We start from the raw sequence: 23441 nt of genomic DNA, 5'->3' as shown, positions 1-23441 counted from the left end.
ACATTGTTAATCAACTTATCTTTAAACAATAAAGATTAAAGTTGTATTTTTAAAATAGTACCTAATTCACCATTTCCCCCTCCCCTTCTTAGGTACTTAGAATCCTAAGCACTTCATTTTCAGATAAAACTGTACCCAATTTTTTCAAGTTTATATACATTTAATACACAGAACAATCCACCTGGGACAATAATTAGGTGACATAAATTTTTAATAATACATAACTATTTTAATATTTCAGTTATTACGTGAGCGGCCATTAAATTTGAGAAATTTGATTCAACATAGACAAACGTGGCCCAAATTTTGCTCTTAAAGGCTTAACCTTAAGCATGGTTAGACGAACTCGCTCTTCCATATTTATTAATTCTTCACTAGTTCTTTCCCATTCAAAACATTGTATAAGCAAACCAATAAGTTGTCCAATAACTCGCATAGCCAGGTTTTCTCCAGGACACCTTCTTCTCCCTGACCCAAACGGCATAAACTTGTATCCAGCTTGATTTTCTTTAATACCCTCGAACCTCTCTGGCATAAACTTTTTGGGATTATCCCATAGTTGAGGGTTATTATGAATACCCCACACGTTTACAAGTAACATAGTGCCACGAGGGATATGATATCTGATAGAAAACTCTATTAGTAAAACGGTATTAAAGAAACAATGATAAGACGTTGATCAGTGGTAATGAGATTCGACTTTATGTAGGGCCTCATTTTAATGAATCCTACATGTTATATGTAAGAGGATGATATCCAAACTCGGTTCTAGACAACAACATTATCTTAATCTCTTTGTTTAAGAAAGAAAAATGATTAAACATTCGATTAAAAGATAACGTGTGTTGTGTAACTAGGATTTATAAGTTAAAAACAAATCCAATTGAGTAATCATTTTATAAGGATGCTATGGATCTCAACATCTCGACAATATCAATTTTAATCCAAAAATACTTTATTAGTGATATTTGTAAAACTTTTAAATACAAAATATTTTGTTCAAAAGTCCATAAATAAACCTTATGATCTCTACCATCTGTAATTCATTAAGTCATTTTATTTATTTATGAAGTATTTATTTATGGGTATTGATTTTCGCAGTACGTATTTTACTTATCGTAGTACACTTTTGACAACTGTGCCCCTCTCATTTCCCCTAACAATGTACTACATCTAGTAAAAGGAGAAAGAAAAAAGAAAAAAGAAAAAAAATACTCTAAAAGAAAAATTAATTACAGTACACTGTGCACACCACCCGTCCCCTCCGTTAAGTTAACCACCACCATACACCCCCACCCCTGGTTTCGGCGTCAGATATCCGACGGCCGACGACCATCCGCCTCTCCTCACCGGCTAACTCCCTCTTCCTCTCCGACGTTCAAGCTGCCCCGCTCCCTCTCCACCCACCCACCCTTTTCCCGTAACCCATGAGCCGCCCTAGCCACGGCACTACTCTACGACGCCACCCTATGCCTTAATCACCCTTCCTTTGCCGCCATTCACCAAAGCCACCATCCTACCACCACGGCATCACCAATCAACCACAAATACAAACCCTAAATTTTAAAAGAAAATCTAAAATAACTAAGTAAAGTTATTAATTTGATTCATAAGTAAGCATTAACAAATTAAATATCTAATTTATATTCAAATCATCAATTAATTGAAAAAAATTGTTATATCAACATGACGACGTTGGATGAGCAATAGAGAGAATTAGGTTTGTATTTTTTTTAGTCAAGGGTATCAAATGGAAAATATTAGGCAAAAAGTACTAAAATGAGTAAAAGATGTACTGCGAAAATAAATTACGTTATTTATTTATTTATTTATTTTGTCATCACATGAGAACCATAAATTTGAAGAATACCTTCCCACAAGACAATCCTTGGAAGATTCATGAGGTAGTAGCATTGGTACTGTAGGATACATCCTTAAAGTCTCATTTATGATACAGCGAAGGTAATTAAGGTTGCGTAGATCGGCTTCTTCCACTATTCGATCATGCCCTACTTGCTCATGTATTTCAGCCTGAGCTTTCATAAGCGCGAATGGATTATTTAATAAAAGCGTCATTATCCACTCCATTGTTGACGCTGAAGTATCCACTCCTGCTAAGAATAGAACCTGAAAAAAAAAAGCTAATAAACTTATTTGTGCTCAATAAGTGTCAAAACAGTACCAGCCAAGCCTATGAACAAGGAACAAAGCAAGAACTGCGCGGATGATACATCGTAGAAATGATGGGAGTAGCACAAACGTACAAGAATGCAGATACATTCCTTGTCTTTTTTTAAAAAAATATATATATATATTGTTAATTCATGCAAATGGGCCTGGGCCTTACCCGAATGGAGGAGAGACGGACTCCATCCTAAAACCAATTGCCAATAGGAGGAGTAGCCCTCTTGGTTATAAAGTGGTACAATCTCTCTTTCTCCTTCAATGTGGGACACTCACATGTGGGATAATATGAGATTCTTCACATATACTGTATATACTAGTTTTATGGCTCGGCGATGCCCGGGATTCACTTTCTAAAATGAAAGTATCAGATTTAGTTTTTAGGGACGATTATACTTTAGTATCTTGAGTCGGTTTAAAGCATACAGTAAACTCCAGTTATACTACTATGTACACGGCTACACGCAATAAAACGAGAACGGAAAATGCACGCGGTGCCCTTGAACTTTGATGTTTTGCCCGAAATACCCAATTTTTTTGATCGGGAAAACTTTAAGAGGCTATAACTCATGTTTACGAGCTCAAAAAATGACGATTTTTTTTTTCAAATTGATTATCTTTTCGAGAACCAGGAACGACCCATAGGCCGAGCAGTTCAGTTCGCCGCACCGGGGCCTAAAAGAAAAAAGGGTCTCAAAATTTAAGTCCAGCCTTTGTTCCACATATCTAATCAGGCCCAAAATATACACTTATAATCTTATCTTCCTTCCGCAAATATACGGTGCAAACATGTGGCCCATCTAATTATTTAACAAAGGCCCAAAACATGTGGCCAATCTTATCTTCATTCCGCAAATATGCGGTCCAAAATATGTGGAACCTTTGTTCCAGCCTATATTCGTCATCTTTCTTTTGTTTTTTTTCTGCCTTTTGAGTCTTTGACACCTTTTCTTATACTCCCTCCAATTCACCATATTCTTCCCTATTTCCTAAAGCGGTTATTCAGGTTTTCTTCCCCTTTCTATTTTTGGTAACTTTTTACTCTTATTTTATTCATACCTCTCTCCTATTACCCCACCGACCCAATTCTTTTAATCCTATTTTATTCCTTACTTTAATATTTGTGGCCCACAATTCATTATTTAACTCTTAATTATTCATCCCTCTCTCCTATCACCAAACTGTTGGAGCCAGTGTCCTCCAGTTAGTGCGGATAACGTTATTGCACGCACACTTGTACGGACAAGTGGCAGCTTGTTAGGTCTGGTGTCCTCCACAGTTAGTGCAATGACATATAAATCTCTAAAAGGATCAAAGGGTATACTTTTGTATTATTATCAGTTGGTCCACGTTTATCAATAACGGTTGGCTTGCTAGATAAGTTTGACGTTATTGTCATACAGATGGCGGTGATGAACTGGTCCCTAAAATTCACACCTATAGGATACGTTTGAGAGATGTGACGGTATGAAAATACAGTCATATTGATGCCTAATATGACTAAGCGGTTAGTCGGAGTTATTGACTAATAATTAGTCAAACGCGATGTTGAGATATTTATTTAATACGGATTAAATAATACTGGCTAAGGTGAATTAAGTGGTTAATTCATAAATTGAATATAAACGGTTATATTTAATTAATGTATATTGAATTAATTAATTATACAATATTGTTATTGTCGGGCAAGTATTAATATGTCGACTGATTCATGTTACTAGTCGAGATTTTAATATCTGATATAGGATGACGATTTATAATTAAAACCCGTCATATACATTTAGCAAAACGAGTCGGACCACGAGTTAAATACGGAGAAAGTGGAAAGCCCACTCCCTCCCTTAGCACACGGTTGGCCGAGTGAAACAAAAGGAGAGTCCTTCTCTCCTTTTGACCTAATCATTCTCATTTTGTAGAAAAATTAGGGTTTTGGAGTTTTTTTTCTCTGAAATTCTAGATCTCACATCAAAACTCACAAAAGCTCTCTCAATATTGCAAGGCAATCAGAGATCAATTTCTAGCACAAGGGGCATAGTCTCAGACGATCTTGGGTGCAACGATTAGGAGGAAATCTGCGTTGATTTCTGTTCTTAGGCCGAAAATCATAGGACCCGAGGTTGATTCTTATTCTTTTATCGTTTCTCTTGTTTTCCGTTTATGACAATTAATCACATGATAATTTACGTTATAGTCCTTAATTTTAAGGGGTTTTATACGGATATTTCCCCACAAGTGGTATCAGAGCGAGGCCACGTAAATTTTTCATCGTGATTTTCATAAAACGATTTGAATCGATTTTTTTGCCTTGAAAACCGTGACTTGCTTGCTCACGGCTGATCAGTCGATCGAGGACTTTTGTGTCTCGATCGATTGGTTTTGTTTTCGATTTGTTTTTGCATATTGTTATTATAAACGATTATTATAGCAATATGTTTAAGGTTTTGTCAATTGTAGATTTAATTTTATACGAATTACGTCGAAATTGCAATTGGTTTAGTTTTGTCAAATCGATTTCACGAAAGCTATTCTGTTTGGCGAGACCACTCGATCGACTGGCTGCATCAGTCGATCGATCCTTTTTTGTTCTGGCCGCGCTGAAAAAAAAAAAAAAAAAAAAAAAAAAATCGTGTTTTATTTTTTTTTTCGGCCAAATTTGTACATAATACGGATTTTGTACACTCGCTTGATTGTGAAACGGTTCACACACGTACCATTTAGTTATTTTAAAGCGATTTAAAGTAACGAATTGTAATGGATTAAAAATTTAGATGATAAAAGCTGTTTTGTCACATAATTTTAATCGTTAAAAGGTGGTTTGGATAAATTTAACATAATTACGGAATTATGTCACGAATAAATTTTGTTTTAGTTGATGCATTTTTTATTTATCGTTACTTTTGAATGTCATGAATGTTTTTATTACGTATTTAATTTTACAATCGGTTGTAACTTAGTGTGGCCTTAGTAGAACGTGTTACCGTAATGATGGAACACGGTCTTGGTTGTATTTTGAGATCTCGCATCTCCGTTTTGGATTTTTCTTTGTAATTACAGTTTTAATTTAGAATGTAAATAGGTTTATATTTTGTAAATTCTAAATTGTAATTTTGAGAAGACCAAAGATGGAGAATCGGATGCTCACTCCCGCTGCATGGACCAAGATGGAACATCAAGACAAGCTTCTCGGGTCCAACGGTGGATTCCAAAGTTGTATTATGTTTTTTTTTTTGCTAGGATAGGCCACACTAGGACTTTTATTTACGTTTTGCATTTGTTTTATGTTTTTTTTTTGCTAGGATAGGCCACACTAGGACTTTTATTTACGTTTTGCATTTGTTTTATGTTTTTCATCGTAACGATAGTTTGCATCATATTCCGCCTAAAACCAAACCACCTAATATTTGCATGAAAACTGACTCATATAGAGGTTACGCGTTAGTTTTCTATGACATACATATGTCACACGATCATTAATAAGCCATCACCTAAGTTAATTCATACACGTAATGCTAGTTTTTCGTTCACTTAAAATGAATTAAAACTAAGTTGATGGGATCTTCCTCGTATAACCAAAAATTGAGAATAGTCTTTATAGGTCAAACTCCAATGAATCCCTTCTTCGTCGGTAGGCATAATATGACCCCTTCTACGTCGGGTAAGTTGGAACTGATTGATCTATTTTATCTCAACACTATGGTCACTCGTACGATCCTGTGATTATGGTGGACTAAAGATAGGATTTACGGAAATCTATCGACCAAGAGTTCTAACGGTAGAACTAGCCAAACAGTTGGCTTATCAATTTACGGAAATTGAGTCTTGGGATCATTTGTATAATTCTTGAGGCATATCGATTATACAAGTGCAATGAGTCTACACGTTAAAATGAATTTTAAATAGACTTAAATCACCTCGATGAGTTGCTTATTACATTTTGTTTTTCTTTTTCCAGTGTAGAACACGATCATTTGAACTGCTAATAACAAATTGGCTGGCCGTATGGACGACCCAATGCCAAGTGCCACATTGGACCGTGAGTCCTGGCTTCGGATCTTCATGAATCAGATGAATCAGTCTACTCGACTGAAGAATGATGGATCAAACTTCGCGGAATGGGAGGCGGCATTACGGAATGCTGCCATTGATGACGGGAAGCTCAAACATCTGATAGAGCCCATCCCGCCAAACCCAGGCCCCACGGCTGGAGCTAACGAGATCGCCAAGTATAGCGATTTCGTCATGGAAGCGGGTGCGATCAGGAACGTACTCATTTTTGCAATGGAATCCAATTTGCAGAAACGCTTCATAGCCCAAGGTGCAAACAAGATTTTCACCACGCTCACTAAGGAATTCTCGAAAGCACCGAGAATCGTGACCTATGAGCATACCTGTCGCTTCTTTGAGGCGAAACTCCAGAAGGGCCAACCGGTTAGCCCACATATTCTCAGCATGATTGAGAATGTCGAGAAACTGGAGGCACTTGATTGTAAGATCAGCGAGAACATCGTGATTGACCGCATGCTTCATTCACTCCACGATGGTTTTGCGCTCTTTAGAGCCAATTACTATATGAATGATTTGAAGAAACGTCCTCATGCACTACACTCCCTTCTCGTACAGACCGAGAAGGACATAAAGTTTAGTGGGAGCCTGAAACAGGATGTTCTCGTTGTGTCAAACAAGGGCAAGGGTAAGGGCAAAGCTCGGGCGGACCTAGCGAGGGTAAGCCGAAGTTTAAGAAGTCGGGATCAGGTAAGAGTGGGCCTGGTGAGTCGAGCACCTCACTGGGCGCGACAAAGAGCAAGACCGGTAACATGGAATGCCACCATTGCCACAATACTGGGCATTGGAGGCGTACATGTCCTGTATACCATGAGGACATAAAAGCAGGTCGCGTTACTCCTGTTGGTATGTCTATTTTTTCTTCTTTTATTCATATGATTGAGATTAACCACGCAAGTTACAGAACTTGGGTACTAGATACTGGTTGTGGTTCTCATCTGTACAATCATGTGCAGGGGCTCCGAAACATCGAACCCCTCGTAAAGGGTGAGGTGGACCTGCGTGTCGGGAATGGAGCACGAGTGGCTGCCGTCTCGAGGGGAACATATGTGATCCAGCTTCCTAGCGGATTTGAGTTATTTTTATATAACTGCTATTATGTACCCAGTTTATCTAAAAACATTATTTCAGTTTCTGCACTTGACAAACTTGGTTTTTCATTTGTAATAGAGAATAATAGCTGTGTTTTCTCGTTACACGATATGATTTATGGCAAGGCAGTCTCCATGAATGGAATTTATGTTTTAGATCAGACCACCGAAATATTGCACGTAATGAATAAGGACTTAAAGGTTGATGACAAAGATCAAACTTATCTATGGCACTGCCGTATGGGACACATTAATGAGAAACGCGTTAAACAGCTCATACAGAATGGAGCTATCTCGGCCTTTGATTTTGAATCATTTGGCACGTGTGAATCATGTCTCATTGGCAATATGACTCGAATTTCCTTCAAAGGTGTTGGAATGCGCGCTGCTGACCTATTAGGACTCATACACACGGATGTGTGTGGACCTATATCAATCACCGCACGAGAAGGCTATAGGTATTTCATCACTTTCACGGACGATTTAAGTAGATATGGCTATGTCTACTTAATGAAGCATAAAAGTAAGTCCTTTGAGAAATTCAAAGAATACCGAGAATCGGATCTGAGAACCAACTGGTAGAAAGATTAAAACACTACGATCAGACCGTGGTGGCGAGTATCTTTCACACGAGTTTGATCAACACCTTAAGGACTTTGTGAGATTGTCTTACGCTTAACTCCACCTGAACACCTCGGTTGAATGGTGTGTCCGAACGGAGAAATCGAACACTACTTGATATGGTTCGATCCATGATGAGTCACACCGTATTGCACGATTCATTGTGGGGTTATGCTCTTCTCGTCATCACCGCTCTAATACTTAACCGAAGTCCGTCTAAATCTGTTGACAAGACTCCATATGAACTATGGAAGGGAACGGTCCCTAACTTGTCCTTTATACGGGTTTGGGGCTGCGAGGCTTATGTCAAGTGGAGACACGAGGATAAGCTCGGCCCGCGATCGGTCAAGACATACTTTATAGGTTATCCTAAAGGAACATTTGGTCATTACTTCTATTCGCCAACCGAACAACGTGTATTTGTTGCGGCTAGTGCGACATTCTTAGAGAAGGAGTTTCTCGAGAACGCGAAGAGTAATAGAACCTTCGAACTCGTCGGAGATTCCAAACCAAATGCCGAGCAACCATTGGAGGAACCAGTTCCTTCAATCCCGTTCCATGTTAATATTCCTGAGGAACCTAGGAGGTCGGGAAGAGTCTCTATTCCTCCGGACAGATACATTGGTATGGTCGAGGAACATGACATAGATGACATTCTGCTCTTAACGAGTAGTGAACCCGCAACCTATAAAGGTGCCATGAGTAGTTCCGACTCAAAGCTATGGCTTGAGGCCATGCAATCCGAGATGGACTCCATGTATGAGAACAACGTATGGGATCTTGTTGACTTGCCTGCTAAGGTTCGTCCCCTTCAATGCAAATGGCTTTACAAGATAAAGCATTCTGTGGAAGGTCAACAAGATATCTATAAAGCACGACTAGTTGCTAAAGGTTTCACCCAAGTGCCAGGTTTGCACTACGATGAAATTTTTGCACCCGTAGTCATGTTGCGTTCCATTCGGATTATCTTAGCGATTGCCGCTTTTCATGACTATGAAATTTGGCAGATGGATGTGAAAACCGCCTTCTTAAACGGTTATTTGGAGGAAGAGTTGTACATGGTACAACCTGAAGGTTTCATCGATCCACAACATCCTAAGAAAGTGTGCAAGCTTAAGCGTTCCATTTATGGACTTAAGCAAGCTTCTCGGAGTTGGAATCATCGTTTCGACCAAGTGATAAAAGAGAATGGATTTACTCGATCGGTCGAGGAACCATGTCTATATATCAAGTCGAGTGGGAGCAAGATTGTCTTCCTAATATTGTATGTTGATGACATACTCCAGATTGGGAATGACATACCTCTCTTAACTTCGGTAAAAGTATGGTTGAAGAACCATTTCCGGATGAAAGATCTGGGTGAGGCACAAAGAATTTTGGGCATCCGTATCTATCGAGATAGATCACGTCGGATGTTATCTCTCGGTCAGAGTCTTATATAGACAAGATTCTAGAGAGATTCAAAGATGACTAACTCCAAAAAGGGGTTTCTTCCTATGGCTCCGGGGGTGCATTTGAGCAAATCTCGTGCACCAGGGACACCGGAAGAGATAGAGCGCATGACCCGGATTTCTTATGCTTCGGCTATAGGATCAATCATGTATGCCATGATATGCACACGTCCGGACGTGGCATATGCATTGAGTATGACAAGTCGATTCCAACAAAGATCCGGGTGAATCACATTGGATGGCTGACAAGAACATTCTTAAGTACCTACGGAGGACTAAAGATTGCGCATTGACTTATGGAGGCGATCAAAAGCTATGCGCAACAACCGGTTCTGCAGATGCTAGCTTCCAAACGGATCGAGATGACTCGAAATCTCGATGCGGATTCGTTTTTACTCTTAATGGCGCTGCATCACCGGAAGAGTTCCAAACAAAGTGTTACAAAGAGATTCTACGACGAGTCCGAGTACTATGCCGCGTCCGAAGGCGCAAAGGAAGCGATATGGATGCGTCAATTCTTACAAGGACTATCTGTAGTGCCTAGTTCGAATGACCCGATCACCATCTATTGCGACAATAGAGGTGCCATCTTCCAGGCTAAGGAGCCCAAGTCTAGCAACAAGTTTAGACATGTACAACGGAAAGCTCATCTAATCCGAGATTACGTGGGGCAAAAGGAGGTAGTGATAGAAAAGATTGCTACAGATGATAATATAGCAGATCCTCTCACTAAACCATTACGACAAGATAAGCATGAAGGGCATGTTAATTCCGTGGGAATTAAACGTGTTCCTGAGTTGTAGTACTCTTTTATGGATTAGATTCATTTTCTCGTGTACTCTATACGACATCATCGTTTTGATATTTATATATTTTGTTTTTTCATGTGGAGTTGTACGACAATTTTGAACACCACAAAGTGAACTGAACAAACATTATATTTTGGTCCTTAATTGCCCACGTGAGCTGATAACTCTGGCAATTATTTTGTGACGTTGGTTGATGGTGGGTTCAACGAGCCATAAGTCAAACGGTTGACTGACCAATCACAGAGGCGAGTTATACGGATATCTCGTAGGACACAATTGTGACAACGACGTGGAGTCCTAAATGTTTTATAACATTCGGTGCCAGGTCGTGGATAGGACCTCCATGGTGATCCTAAGAGTCGATTCTTTTGACTATCGACTGTCTCTTGAGATTAAGGCAGATTTTGGGTGACTTTGGTTTCTTTCTCACGGTCATCCGTAATAGGGGGCCAAGTAGATTTTTTCTGGGTCATTTCATGTTGTGCTTAGATCGGCAGGAGTCGAATTGAAGGAAATATTCAGCCTTTATCAGGTACTCGATTTTTTTCAGGGCCACTCGAGGAGTCAGAATCGAAATGCATGGCCATGCTCGAATACGAATTCGTTTTATCAGTTAAGTTACTCTCTAGTCGGGGAAACCACTCTTAATACAGATCGATTGCAAAATACGACCTTTGCGGATACGGATCTGCAAATTGTTTTACATTGAGTGGGAGAAATTTTAAATGGATATGAGAATCGGTTATCGCACATACACTTGTACGGACAAGTGGGAGTTTGTTGGAGCCAGTGTCCTCCAGTTAGTGCGGATAACGTTATTGCACGCACACTTGTACGGACAAGTGGGAGCTTGTTGGGTCTGGTGTCCTCCACAGTTAGTGCAATGACATATAAATCTCTAAAAGGATCAAAGGGTATACTTTTGTATTATTATCAGTTGGTCCACGTTTATCAATAACGGTTGGCTTGCTAGATATGTTTGACGTTATTGTCATACAGATGGCGGTGATCAACTGGTCCCTAAAAGTCACACCTATAGGATACGTTTGAGAGATGTGACGGTATGAAAATACAGTCATATTGATGCCTAATATGACTAAGCGGTTAGTCGGAGTTATTGACTAATAATTAGTCAAACGCGATGTTGAGATATTTATTTAATACGGATTAAATAATACTGGCTAAGGTGAATTAAGTGGTTAATTCATAAATTGAATATAAACGGTTATATTTAATTAATGTATATTGAATTAATTAATTATACAATATTGTTATTGTCGGGCAAGTATTAATATGTCGACTGATTCATGTTACTAGTCGAGATTTTAATATCCGATATAGGATGACGATTTATAATTAAAACCCGTCATATACATTTAGCAAAACGAGTCGGACCACGAGTTAAATAAGGATAAAGTGGAAAGCCCACTCCCTCCCTTAGCACACGGTTGGCCGAGTGAAACAAAAGGAGAGTCCTTCTCTCCTTTTGACCTAATCATTCTCATTTTGTAGAAAAATTAGGGTTTTGGAGTTTTTTTTCTCTGAAATTCTAGATCTCACATCAAAACTCACAAAAGCTCTCTCAATATTGCAAGGCAATCAGAGAGCAATTTCTAGCACAAGGGGCATAGTCTCAGACGATCTTGGGTGCAACGATTAGGAGGAAATCTGCGTTGATTTCTGTTCTTAGGCCGAAAATCATAGGACCCGAGGTTGATTCTTATTCTTTTATCGTTTCTCTTGTTTTTCGTTTATGACAATTAATCACATGATAATTTACGTTATAGTCCTTAATTTTAAGGGGTTTTATACGGATATTTCCCCACACAAACCCCACCCAACTTTTTATCAATATAATACTCTATTTCTTAATTCTTGTGCCCAAAGTAAAGAGGAAGAAAATAGAGGATTGGAGGGAGTATATTAAAAGAACATAAATTTTCATTTATGACGATATTGCTTAAAATGAGTCAAAATATACCTATGTGGTTGAATATGACAAAAGCAGAATGTATTGAAAAAGGTAAAAAAATTGTCTTATATACACCCATGTGGGTAGTATTTAAGCCGTGATAAGCTTAAGACGTATAAAACCGTCTTAAGCAAGACTAGTTGTTAAAAGAATACATATATAAACTTATTCCAATTTATTGAAGTTACCTCCTCCATTCCAGTAAGTTATTATTTACTTTTGTTTATCCTTAATATTTTATTTGTTTTTGGTTTACGTTATCAATAATTCGTTAATTTTTTTTATTTTGATTTCTTTGTTGCTTCGGCATTTGTTAGGAGATGCATAATTTCATTGTTTTCTCTCTCAATTTTTTAAGTAATATAATTGATAAATTACTCCGATTAACTTAGTATTAGGGTCGCTACTCAAATCTAACACTTGAAAATGTACCTTAAATATACAGTGTTATGTGTTAGAATTTCGATATCTTTTCTCGGACTTAATTAAGTTTTGATTCATGAAAATGAAGAAGGGTCTAGTGCGTGGAGGGATTAGTATTTAGTGGTCGTAATTTAGGGCCTCCAATGAATACTTCGAACAGGGCCTCAATAATTCATTGGCCGCCCCTGTCGAGAACTATGATTTGAAAAAAAAAATTGTCGAGTTTGGAATTCGTGACCAAGAGATATGATCACTTAAAGTTTGTTCAGTAAAAAAAACTTTGACGTACAAAAACTCCTAGCCACGGGATCCAAATACGACAAATTTTTCTTTTCAAATCGTAGTTCTCGGAAAGATAATCGATTTGAAAAAAAATTATCACTTTCTGAACTCGTAGACACGAGTTATCACCTCTTAAAGTTTTCCGGAACAAAAAATTGGGTATTTTGGGCAAAATTCAAAACTTCAAGGACACCGCGTGCATTTTCCCAAACGAGAAAAAGAACCAACATATTATAATGGGCCACTAGTACAACCTATGGAAGGTGGTATTACTTAAACATAATATCAAAGTGTCAAACTAATGTATTGCGGCTAATAAACATATATGACGAAAGTCCTTATATATATTGTTAGGGTGTAAACCCATGTCCCACATCGGTAGTTAAAAATGAATGATCATCTTTATAAGTGCCACAAAATATAATAATACGAGTGATGTGACTCATATTAGAGCATATTTAGTCCCCGGATTAGCCTCGTTCCTATGCTTTTTAGTGCATAATTGGGTAATTTACTATCTTTAGTCTTTCGTTTTGCATATTCTTTGAGGTTTTGATCCCATGGTAGGAAAGGAGTAAGAACCTTGCATTTTCATGGCAAAATGGAGCTAAATTGATCGAATCTAATGACCAAACATCAAAGTGTAGACAAGACTAGAAGGCCTATGTAAATAATGAAGTAAATGGGCAATGATGAGAAGATCCTTGCATCTCCAAGAAAATCCTTGAGGATTGTTGGAGAAAGAAAAGAAGAGAAGCTGACTGGCTAACAATCCGGGCATCGCAGTACATGGGACGAGCGTCTTGGCCTGCTACAATCCGAGCGTCCCGTGGCCAATCCGCTCGTCCTGGCCCCTCTCAATCCGAGCGTCGCCCTCAGCAATCCGCTCGGATTCCCCTCCAGTGCAGGCCGTCCCTCCCTCAAGCCGCTCGAGATGAGCATATTCTATGAAGACTAGCGAACCGGAGATGAGCATCTCCTTCGAGAGGAGCACTTCCTCAACTTTTCTTATGGGTCTTAATCGTCATTTAAGCCCTTAGTAACCCTAATTTATGTACCTAATCCTTAGTATAAATACCCCATGGTACTAATTAGATTAGCATATCCTTATTATGCTCTTTTTATATTCTAATCTCATCTTAATCTTGTAATCAACTCTTAATTTAGCATTAATACAAATCTCATTTCCTTAATTTCTCTATTGTTCATCATTTATTTTGGGTAATTGAAGATTATTTGGGTATTATTGGGAGATTGACAACCTTCCATCAATCATCAAGTACTTCTATTATTCTTTGCTTATTGTTTTGGAATCATCTTTAGGTATAATTCTCTCTTAATCCTTGTTTTAATTATTGTTAATCATTTCCATTCATTCATCATACATGTTTTGCCTTGTTAATATGATTGACAACCTTGTTAGCATGATAAACTTGATAATGAGTGAGTAGTCTCTTAACTAGGGTTAATGGGTAATTAAGGGAAACCAACATGGGGGATGATTCATGCTTAATCTAATATGTTCACATAATTTATTTGCTTGCTTGTTGTGATCTCAACTTATGCACATGTTATGTTTGATGAAATGCGAGCCTATGAATCCTTACATTTTTTACCCATCACTTACCTATTCAATGAGACTTGTAAGAAATATAAACCAACTCGAGACTCATTAGACCATGCATATAGTTGAGTAGGGAGGATTAAGTCGACTTGTAGGTGTTGTACAATCTAATCGATTCGGCTCCGGGATCCAAACCTTCCTAGGATTGTAAGATATAAACCAACTCGATCCTATCACAACAATAATTGCTTGCTTATAATTTGAGAATATGTTTGTATGATCAATTCCCATGTATCCCCTATGAACCCATGACACCCTAGTGCTTTTAATCAATTGTTTACATCTCATTTTAATCATCTTGCTTGTTTAATTACATTGTTATTTAATTTAGTGATCTCTTATCTCAACCCAAATTGTGACACCCTTAGACACGACCATTTGCAATCAAAAATCCTACATCAATACCCGTCCCTTGGGATTTGATATGTAAATTGTGACACCCTTAGTATTGGGTGTGTTGTTAGGACTAGTGATGTTCTTGGATTCGTGGGTGGTCTTCTCGGTTGACTGCCTCTAGCCAATTCATTTGTGAAGTCCTTGCCATTAGGGAGGGTTTACGTTTTGCAATTCGGTCCACGAAATTTTTTTTTGATTGCTTCGGATTGTTTTAATGCCATTAATGCTATTTTGAGTCGTTATCCCCCTTGCGGACCATATACTAATATTATACTTGAGTGTAGGGAACAATTAAAAGCCTCACCTCGCTTGAAGCTTGTTTTTGAGAAGAGGTCGGCTAACAATGTGGTGGACGCAATTGCCAAGGTTTCAAGCAAAGACATTAGTTCATGTAACGGTTATTTTGTGTGGGATTTTGCCCCACCCTTTGTTTTAGACTCTTGTAACATTGATTACATTTCGGCATGTGCGTCTCTTCCCCCCGACCCTCCGCCATGATGTACTTGAACTCCCTGGTTTAATATAATTATGTCCGATTTTTCCAAAAAAAATAAAAAGTATAATAAGCCAACACTTTTGGCAAAATACAAGTGCGTAGGAGAATCAAACTCCCGACCCCTGGACAAAATGTTTATGACCTCCGCCAACTGAGACAATATTTCAATGCTTTTAATTTGACAGCAACAACAGGTATAATAAGATGAGTATTTTTCTTTTTTTCTTTTTTCTTTTTTAACAAAGTCGTCATTCCTTATGGTGACTCTATTACAGACTACAGAGTCGATATGCATGTATGGCGGCTCATTCTGAACCTAGGTTTTCCTAGCCCAATCCTACGTGGACCCTAATTTAATAAATATTTTAAAACTGGTCCAAATTGATACTCCCTCCGTCCCGGTCATTTATTGTTCTTTGGTTTTGGCACAAAGACCAAGAAAAGGGGGAGGGGGCTAATTAGTAAATGACAAGTGGAATAAATTGAGTGTGAATAATCAAATTACTCATCAAATTCATTCTTAAAATGGAAAGGATGACAAATGACTAAGATACCCAAAATAGAAAAGGACAACAAATGACCGGGACAAGGGAATAATTTTTTAGCATTATTTTTTTCAAAAAAAAAAGAAACCTTAAAGAAAGGAGTACGCTGTATTAAAGTAAATGACTTACTAGAATAACGCCTTTGAGGATGTCATCGGTGTAAGTCGTAGGATGCGTTGTTTGCATGGTCAATAAGACTTGAACCACACTCATATCTTTACTTATCGTGCAACATGAAGACGTTGTCCTCGATCTTTCCTCTTCAAGCAACTCCTGCAACATCTCATCTGATTTTTCGTGTATCACACGCAATCTCTTCTCCGATCTCATATTTCTAACGAGAGGAAGAATATCCCTTGTATATATGGACCCACTAATCTCGTACATCTTCTCTAGAACCTCTCTAAACTTATTTCCATTTTTAGAAACCCAACGGCTCCCATCATGCTTCCCTACAATCATCCTCACCATAACCTGGTACGTAAAGTCATAAAACAACGCATTCATATCCACCATCTGTTGGTCTTTAACCGCAATGACGGAGCCAGTGGCAGCAAGAGCTGCTGTTCGTCAAAATGTACAATTTTAATTAAATATATATATTCGACAAAAAAATGTACTCCATACCCCGTGATATAATAAATAGTACGTAAAAATGAGCTTAAAGTTTGGCCTAGGAGACTTAGTGTAAAGTCGAGAAAGAACAGTATCTAGTCAAAGAGCACATTGCTTAACTAAGTCACCCCAATTTAATCATGTTTTAGCTCACCTAACTCTGAATCCTTATTTCTCTGCGATTGATCACAAGAATGATGTCCAGACTTGTAAAGTTGTCGGATGACCGACAACGCCTCATCATGACATACGGCAGAGATGAACTTTAGGCGAATTGGGGATAAGATATTGGCAGTTAAGATTCGACGTAAGTTCCGGCAGTGGTTGGTGTCGGAGGCAAGCAAGAGGATTGAATTGTTGTACCCTATAATCTTGCCAGCTATGAGCTGAGGACGACCTGCAAAAACGAGGTCGTTTTGGCCTAAACTTTGCTCGACTGCTAATGGAGAGGAAACTACAAGTACGGGCCGAAATCCGAACCAGAGGTAGAGTATTGGGCCGTATGATTCGGATAGCTTGGCTAGGGTTCGAGGTAAAGATGAGTTGTGTTTGAATAAGAGATGAAGATGACCTATAATTGGGAAACAAGGAAATGGAGTGGGAGGGAGGTTTTTGAGATAGTGGATAAGCTGTTTCATTAAGATATAAAAGCCTAGGACAAACACCAGAAGTTTTTGCTTAAATGGGGTTGAAACGCAAACTATTTAACAAAATGGGGTCGGTTTCAAACTATTTACCAAAAATGGGTCCACGTCATTATTTTTGGATTTTTTTTTTTTTGAGTTCTTAGTTTCTCGCTGTCCTGGACAGCGAGATATTGCTCGACATATTACGGCTATAGACAAGCTAGTTTCGTCCTCGCCGTTCTCCTTGCTCCGACCACCAAATAACGAAATACCACCTCAATTCTCTTCTTCTCACTTCCCTTATCATACACACATCTTTGTTTCAGTTATTAGCTCAATGGTTTACACAAAAAAATGACCCGCAATATCACCGCCCACTAACGATTTCGGTTTCGCGACAATCCATTTATATCAAATCCCCATAGTTCACAACCTTGGCAGAGTTGAGTTTTGTTAAAGTCTACTCTAGTGAGGTTGAACTCCAGGTTTATTGGCTAATCCTTAATGTACGTTTTACGTTTGCTAGTTTTTGTCACATTTCAACTTCTACAGATTCAAGAGAAAGATGATTGAGACAATATAAATGGATTGCCGCGAAACCGAAATCGTTAGTGGACAGTGATATTGCGGGTCATCTTTTGCGAAAAAGATTGAGCTAATAACTCAAACTAAGATGTGTGTATGATAAGGGAAGTGTGACGAAGAGAATGGTGGTGATATTTCGTTATTTGGTGGTCGGAGCAAAGAGAACGGCGAGGATGAAACTAGCTTGTCTATTACCGTAATATGCTAAGCAATATCTCGCTGTCCCGGACAGCGAGAAACTAATAACTCCTCAAAATAAAAATAAAAAATCCGGAAATAATGACGTGGACCCATTTTTGGTAAATAGTTTGAAACCGACCCCATTTTGTTAAATAGTTTGCATTTCAACCCCATTTAAGGAAAACCTTCCAAACACCAAGTATGTCCTTAAATTATTCATCTGTGTTTTTCTTGATAAATAATATTTTAATTTTGACAAAAAAGTCGGAGAAATAGTTAAATATACACAATACAACGAGAACAAGAGAAATCACAACCAAATGTCCAATACTCTAATGAAATGAATAATATATAGATCACAGTTTTAAATCTCATTCCCTTACTGTATATTGTTTGACATAAAAAAATATAAAAATTCAACAACAAATGTAAGCAAGAGATCAGAAAAACTACATCAAAGAATCAACGTAATCAAAGCCAAGCAAAGGTAGCCTCAATTATAGGAAAAACAACGAAATGGAGAAGGTGGGAGGTTTATGAGCTTGTGGAGATGGTGTTCTTATAAACTATTTGGAGTAATTAAGAGCCTAAGAAACGGGTAAGCATGGTTTTCAAGTACAAAGTTTGGGTTTGATTTTTAGAGGTTAGACTTTTTTTTTTTTTTTTTTTTTTTTTTTTGACAATCGTAAATGCAGAGTTTACAGTCTCATGGCCTGATATGCCAGTCCATGCGCTACAACATTAAGAGATCTCGGAATAAAGCTAAAACATAAACAATGAAAAGACGCATAAAAACATCGAATACTAGCCAGAGATTGTCTGATCAGATGGTTCTCCTTCTCAATTCCTGCAATTTGATTAATAAGTTGTAAGCAGTCCGTTGAAATATCGAGATGAAGACATCCACACTGCTGGGCCCATAAGAGGACATCACGTAGACCAAACGCTTCCGCCTGCAAAGCTGATTCCGCCCTCATTTTTTGCTGTCTACGTATGATCTCCGTACCTGTGGAATCATAAGCCACCCATCCTATTGCCGCCTTATAGTCCCGCCGCCAACTAGCGTCCACCTTGACCCGAATCGCCTCACAGGTACCCTGCGTGCCTATGATTCTGACCGGCTTACCATCCCGAATCTCTGCAAGTGAAGACATGGAATGACCTTCCTGTCCCTTACAATTACTAATTTCCATATCCTTCTGTTCGAGATGATCACATAGAATCTATATATTTTCATGAACAGACTTGAAGAAGCCATTTACGAGGAACTGCCGAGTAACTGCCACTTCCTTAAATATCACATTATTTCTTATAGTCCATAAACCCCATAGGATTGCCACAAAAACAATCACACTCCTTTCTCCCTCCTTTCTATTATAAAAGTATCGGATCCAGTTTATAATCCAATCCTTTATATCACCAGTTTCAGCATTCATAACTCTAATACCAAGCTCAGACCCTGCCCAAATACGTCTGGATAATTCACAGTCTCTAAATAAATGTCATGTAGTTTCCAAAGCTTTATGACCCTCCCCGCACAAGCAGCAAAAGAGACTTACATCCAGATTCCTCTTCTCAAACTCAGCCCCAACGGGAAGAGTGTCGGTAAGGATCTTCCATAAGAGAATTTTCCAGTTGCTGGGAATCGGTAAATGCCACAATTTCTTCCTGCAGAATTCCCTACCCCTATTTCCAATCCGACTCTTATCCTTTTGAGATCCTCGTTTTTCCATGTAATCTCCAAATATTAACCCATACTCACTCTTAACACTGTAAATTCCATCCTTAGTAAGTGGCCAAAAAACCTCATCCTTCCCCTCTTGCCCCCCGACATGAATGGCGAGAATCCGGGCCGTAGAAGCATCATTAAACAAAGAACGCACTAAATGCTCATTCCATTCATTTCCTTCCTGCATTAGGTGCCGGATTTGAATATTCGCTAACTGAACATTCTCAAGCCCCAATAACAAGTCTCTTGGTTCAGGGGCTTGACCCCCTACCCATTTAGACAGCCATACATTTAGGCATGACCCTATCCCTGGCTTCCACCCTATGTTGTCCATAACGATCTCAAGCCCATGAAGGATGCTTCTTACTCCCCACGACGTGCCTGAGCCCCTGAGAGGTTGCATTCCACTCATAAAAGCACTTTTCCCAAATAGCTTCTTCCTAAAAATCTTACTAAACAAGGATGAATCCCCGGACACTAACCTCCATCCATGCTTTGCCAATAACGCTTGGTTAAGACATTCAATATTACGAATTCCCAACCCATCTCTACTCTTTGGTAAGCTTAGGAAATTTTTGCTACACCAAGGCACATTTTTACCTAGTCTGCATCCTGTCCACCAAAATTGTGCCAAAAGAGAGTTAATCTTTTTTGCCACACTTACCGGTACTTTGAAAACCGATAGAAAGTAATTGGAGAGATTGGATATGACATATGAGATTAGGGTCAGCCGTCCCGCTGGTGACAGAAAAATTCCATTCCACGAAGATATCCTCCTTGTGACATGCTCAATGAGAGATTTAAAAATGTCCTGTTTCGACTCTTGAAATTCAGCCGGGATACCAAGGTATTTACCAATACCTTTATTCTTGTGTATCATCAAGGATCTCATGACCTTCTGCATCCTGCCCAACGTAGTATTCGGGCTAAAGACAATTCCGGACTTCTCTAAATTGAGTCTTTGTCCCGAAGCGTCGCAGTAATCCATAATGATCTTCATTATATGTGTAGCTGTTTCTCCTTTATCATGAAAAAAGAACACCGAATCATCCGCAAAGAAAAGGTGGGTCAGTTGTCTGAGTACCCCTACACAATCTTAACCCATGAATCATACCCAATTCCTGTGCCTGATCAATATTCCTTGAGAGTGCTTCCATACACAGGATAAAAAGATACGGCGACAGAGGATCACCCTGTCTCAGTCCACAATTGGGCCTAAACTGAGGTAACGGGGACCCATTAAGAAGAATCTCATAACTAACAGTAGTGACGCAACTCATAATGAGATTAATCAATCTTTGTGGGAAGCCAACTTTAACAAGCACCGCCTCCAGAAAATCCCACCTAATCCGATCATAATCCTTACTCATATCCGCTTTGAACGCACACCGCCCAAATCTCTCTTTTTTATGCTTAGAAATATAGTGGATCGCTTCATGCGCAGGAGAATATTATCACTAATACTCCGTCCAGGAAGGAAGGCGTTTTGGGTCTCACTCACCAATCCTCCCATAACCTTAGCCAATCGATTAGCAATGCATTTAGAAACAACTCGCATTATCACATTGCATAAGCTTATAGGACGGTAGTCCGATACCCCTTCAGGATTATCCATCTTAGGAATTAGAGTGATAAAAGTTCGATTAGCCTCCCTTAAAACCCGCCCCGAATTCAAGATGGATAAGACTGCTCTTGTAAAGTCTCCTTTAACCATAGACCAACATTTATGATAAAAAATTGCTGGGATACCGTCTGGGCCCGGTACTTTTAGAGGGCCCATTTGAAACACCGCACTACGTACCTCTTTAGCCGTGAACTGCTTCGCAAGACGGTCCGTGTCATCCTGTTGAACCCCTACTGTAAGGTTATGTAACACATGATCAAAATCATGTCCATTCCTTGTTGCCAGATCATTCCTGTCCGCCATATATAGCTCCATAAAATTCTTTTGAAATTCACTGCTGATTTTATTTACGTCATAACTCCATTGTCCGTCATCACCTTTAATCTCGTGTATGAAGTTTCTTTCTGCCCTCCCTTTTACCCAATTGAAAAAATACTTGGTGCAGGTATCACCATCAACCATCCATCTAATCTTTGCACGTTGTTTCCAAAAACTCGCCACAGCCTTGGCATAATTTCTAACCTCATCATTTGCCCTACTATAAGTCTCATCACTTCCTCCCATGCATGCTATGTTCATTCCTTCCTCTAATCCTTGATCAAACTCCTCCTATTTTACGTTCCATTCAGCTTTTTTGTCAAGTGTCCACTTTTTCACACTAGTTCTAACACGTGACAATTTCCTTGTAATTCGATAGGCTGGTGATCCAGTTTCAGATATAGCCCATGCACTACGAACTCGTTCTAAACATTCCTCATGTTCTAGTGCCCAAGCATCAATCTTGTAAGGCTTTTTGCTTTCACACCTAATGAGGTTTAGGTCAATTTCAATTGGGGCGTGATCCGATATTTGTATTGGGTAATGCTTAATCCCGGTATTTGGGAAAAAATAGAACCATTCCTTCGAACCCAAGGCTTTATCAATCCTCTCATAAACCCTTTTATCCCCCTTACGGTTATTACACCACGTAAAACGTGGCCCTTTGAACGGGATGTCTACTAGTTCGTTCTTTATTTTCCACATATTAAACTCATGAGCTCCTCCAATAGGTCTTTGACTAGAACTAAGCTTATCACATCCATATTCCACTTGATTGAAATCCCCTATGATAAGAAAAGGGTATCTACATGTTCCACACCATGCCTCCAGATCCAGTAGAACAGAGGAGCGCATACTTAAACTCGGTGCTCCATAAAAAAGCACAATGTACCATAAAACACTACTATATTTTTCGACAAGCAAAATGATAAAATTACTACAAGCCCGTACAACTTTCATCTTACATTCCTTCATCCATCCTACCCAAAGGCCACCCGAGGCCCCCTTTGCATCCACCCCAAAATGATTCACAAAACCCGATGACCTAAACATAGGGAAAATTTGACTTGCACTACACTTAGTCTCTATTAAAAACATAAAATCATAAAACTTACTACCTAATAACGCTCTTGCTTTTGGAATTATAGGGGAGAGCGTATTATTGATGCCCCTACAATTCCATACCAGACCAATCATGGCGACAAAGGAGGTTGTGAAGGCCCAACCTCCGCAAAGCCATTAATATCCGGTTCAGTTTCCTTTCCATTCACAGAAGGAATGGATGATTCACTGGAGTCTATCATGATGACATCCTCAACATTGATCCTGAAACCCCAGCTCTGCCTCTGCCTTTTCTCCTTCTGAAAGCCTGCCCCCCAGCATCCTTCCTTAGCCATTTGTTGTAGATATGCCCTAGCATTTTCCAAGGATTCCTTTGCAGCTTCAGGAATTATGTAATCCCCAGCATCAGTGCAGCACTTACGTTTTTTAGCATTTCTGATCTCCTCCTTGTGTGTTTCTCCCAATTCTGAAAAGTGATAAGCATCTCCAGCCCCATAAATCCATCAGAGATGTTCCCAGTAGAGATTTCAGCAATTAATCTTGACTTTGCACCAACCGTAGGGATATCAAAGGTCTCAGCATTCATTCTTTTTCCCCTAACCATCCCTGTTTGGGAGCAATCACCTTTCTCAGCAGCATCTTTAAAGATCTTATTCAATGGTGGGATGTTAGAAGATCCCTCCTCAATCTCTTTCCCTTTTTCTATTAATAGCACTTGAGATGAGAGGGGCAGAAAAATTTGGTCT

At 39.0% G+C, this 23441-nt stretch overlaps 1 protein-coding gene across 1 annotated transcript; it reads right to left on the bottom strand.

The window, feature by feature from the left end:
• Positions 1 to 259: 259 nt before the first annotated feature.
• LOC141588368 (cytochrome P450 81Q32-like) lies at positions 260 to 19155 on the bottom strand. Its single transcript, XM_074409814.1, has 4 exons — positions 18768 to 19155; positions 16086 to 16519; positions 1871 to 2127; positions 260 to 623 (listed from the first exon to the last, which is right to left on the bottom strand). The coding sequence occupies exons 1-4, from the start codon at positions 19153 to 19155 to the stop codon at positions 260 to 262; spliced, it is 1443 nt and encodes a 480-aa protein (XP_074265915.1).
• Positions 19156 to 23441: the final 4286 nt, after the last annotated feature.

The sequence above is a fragment of the Silene latifolia genome, chromosome 6, assembly GCF_048544455.1.
Source record: "Silene latifolia isolate original U9 population chromosome 6, ASM4854445v1, whole genome shotgun sequence".
Classification (NCBI taxonomy): domain Eukaryota; kingdom Viridiplantae; phylum Streptophyta; class Magnoliopsida; order Caryophyllales; family Caryophyllaceae; genus Silene; species Silene latifolia.
The sequence above is the reverse complement of the archived record's forward strand: the minus strand, read 5'-3'. Positions and strand labels throughout refer to the sequence as shown.

Excerpts from the sequence above, each read along its gene's own strand:
- LOC141588368 (XM_074409814.1), bottom strand. The coding sequence starts at position 19,155 with ATGGAAATTAGTAATTGTAAGGGACAGGAAGGTCATTCCATGTCTTCA. Across the intron at positions 16,520-18,767 it reads GATCAGACAATCTCTGGCTA|CAGCTCTTGCTGCCACTGGC; the intron begins GTATTCGATGTT and ends TTTGACGAACAG. Across the intron at positions 2,128-16,085 it reads TCCTCAAAGGCGTTATTCTA|GTTCTATTCTTAGCAGGAGT; the intron begins GTAAGTCATTTA and ends TTTTTTTTTCAG.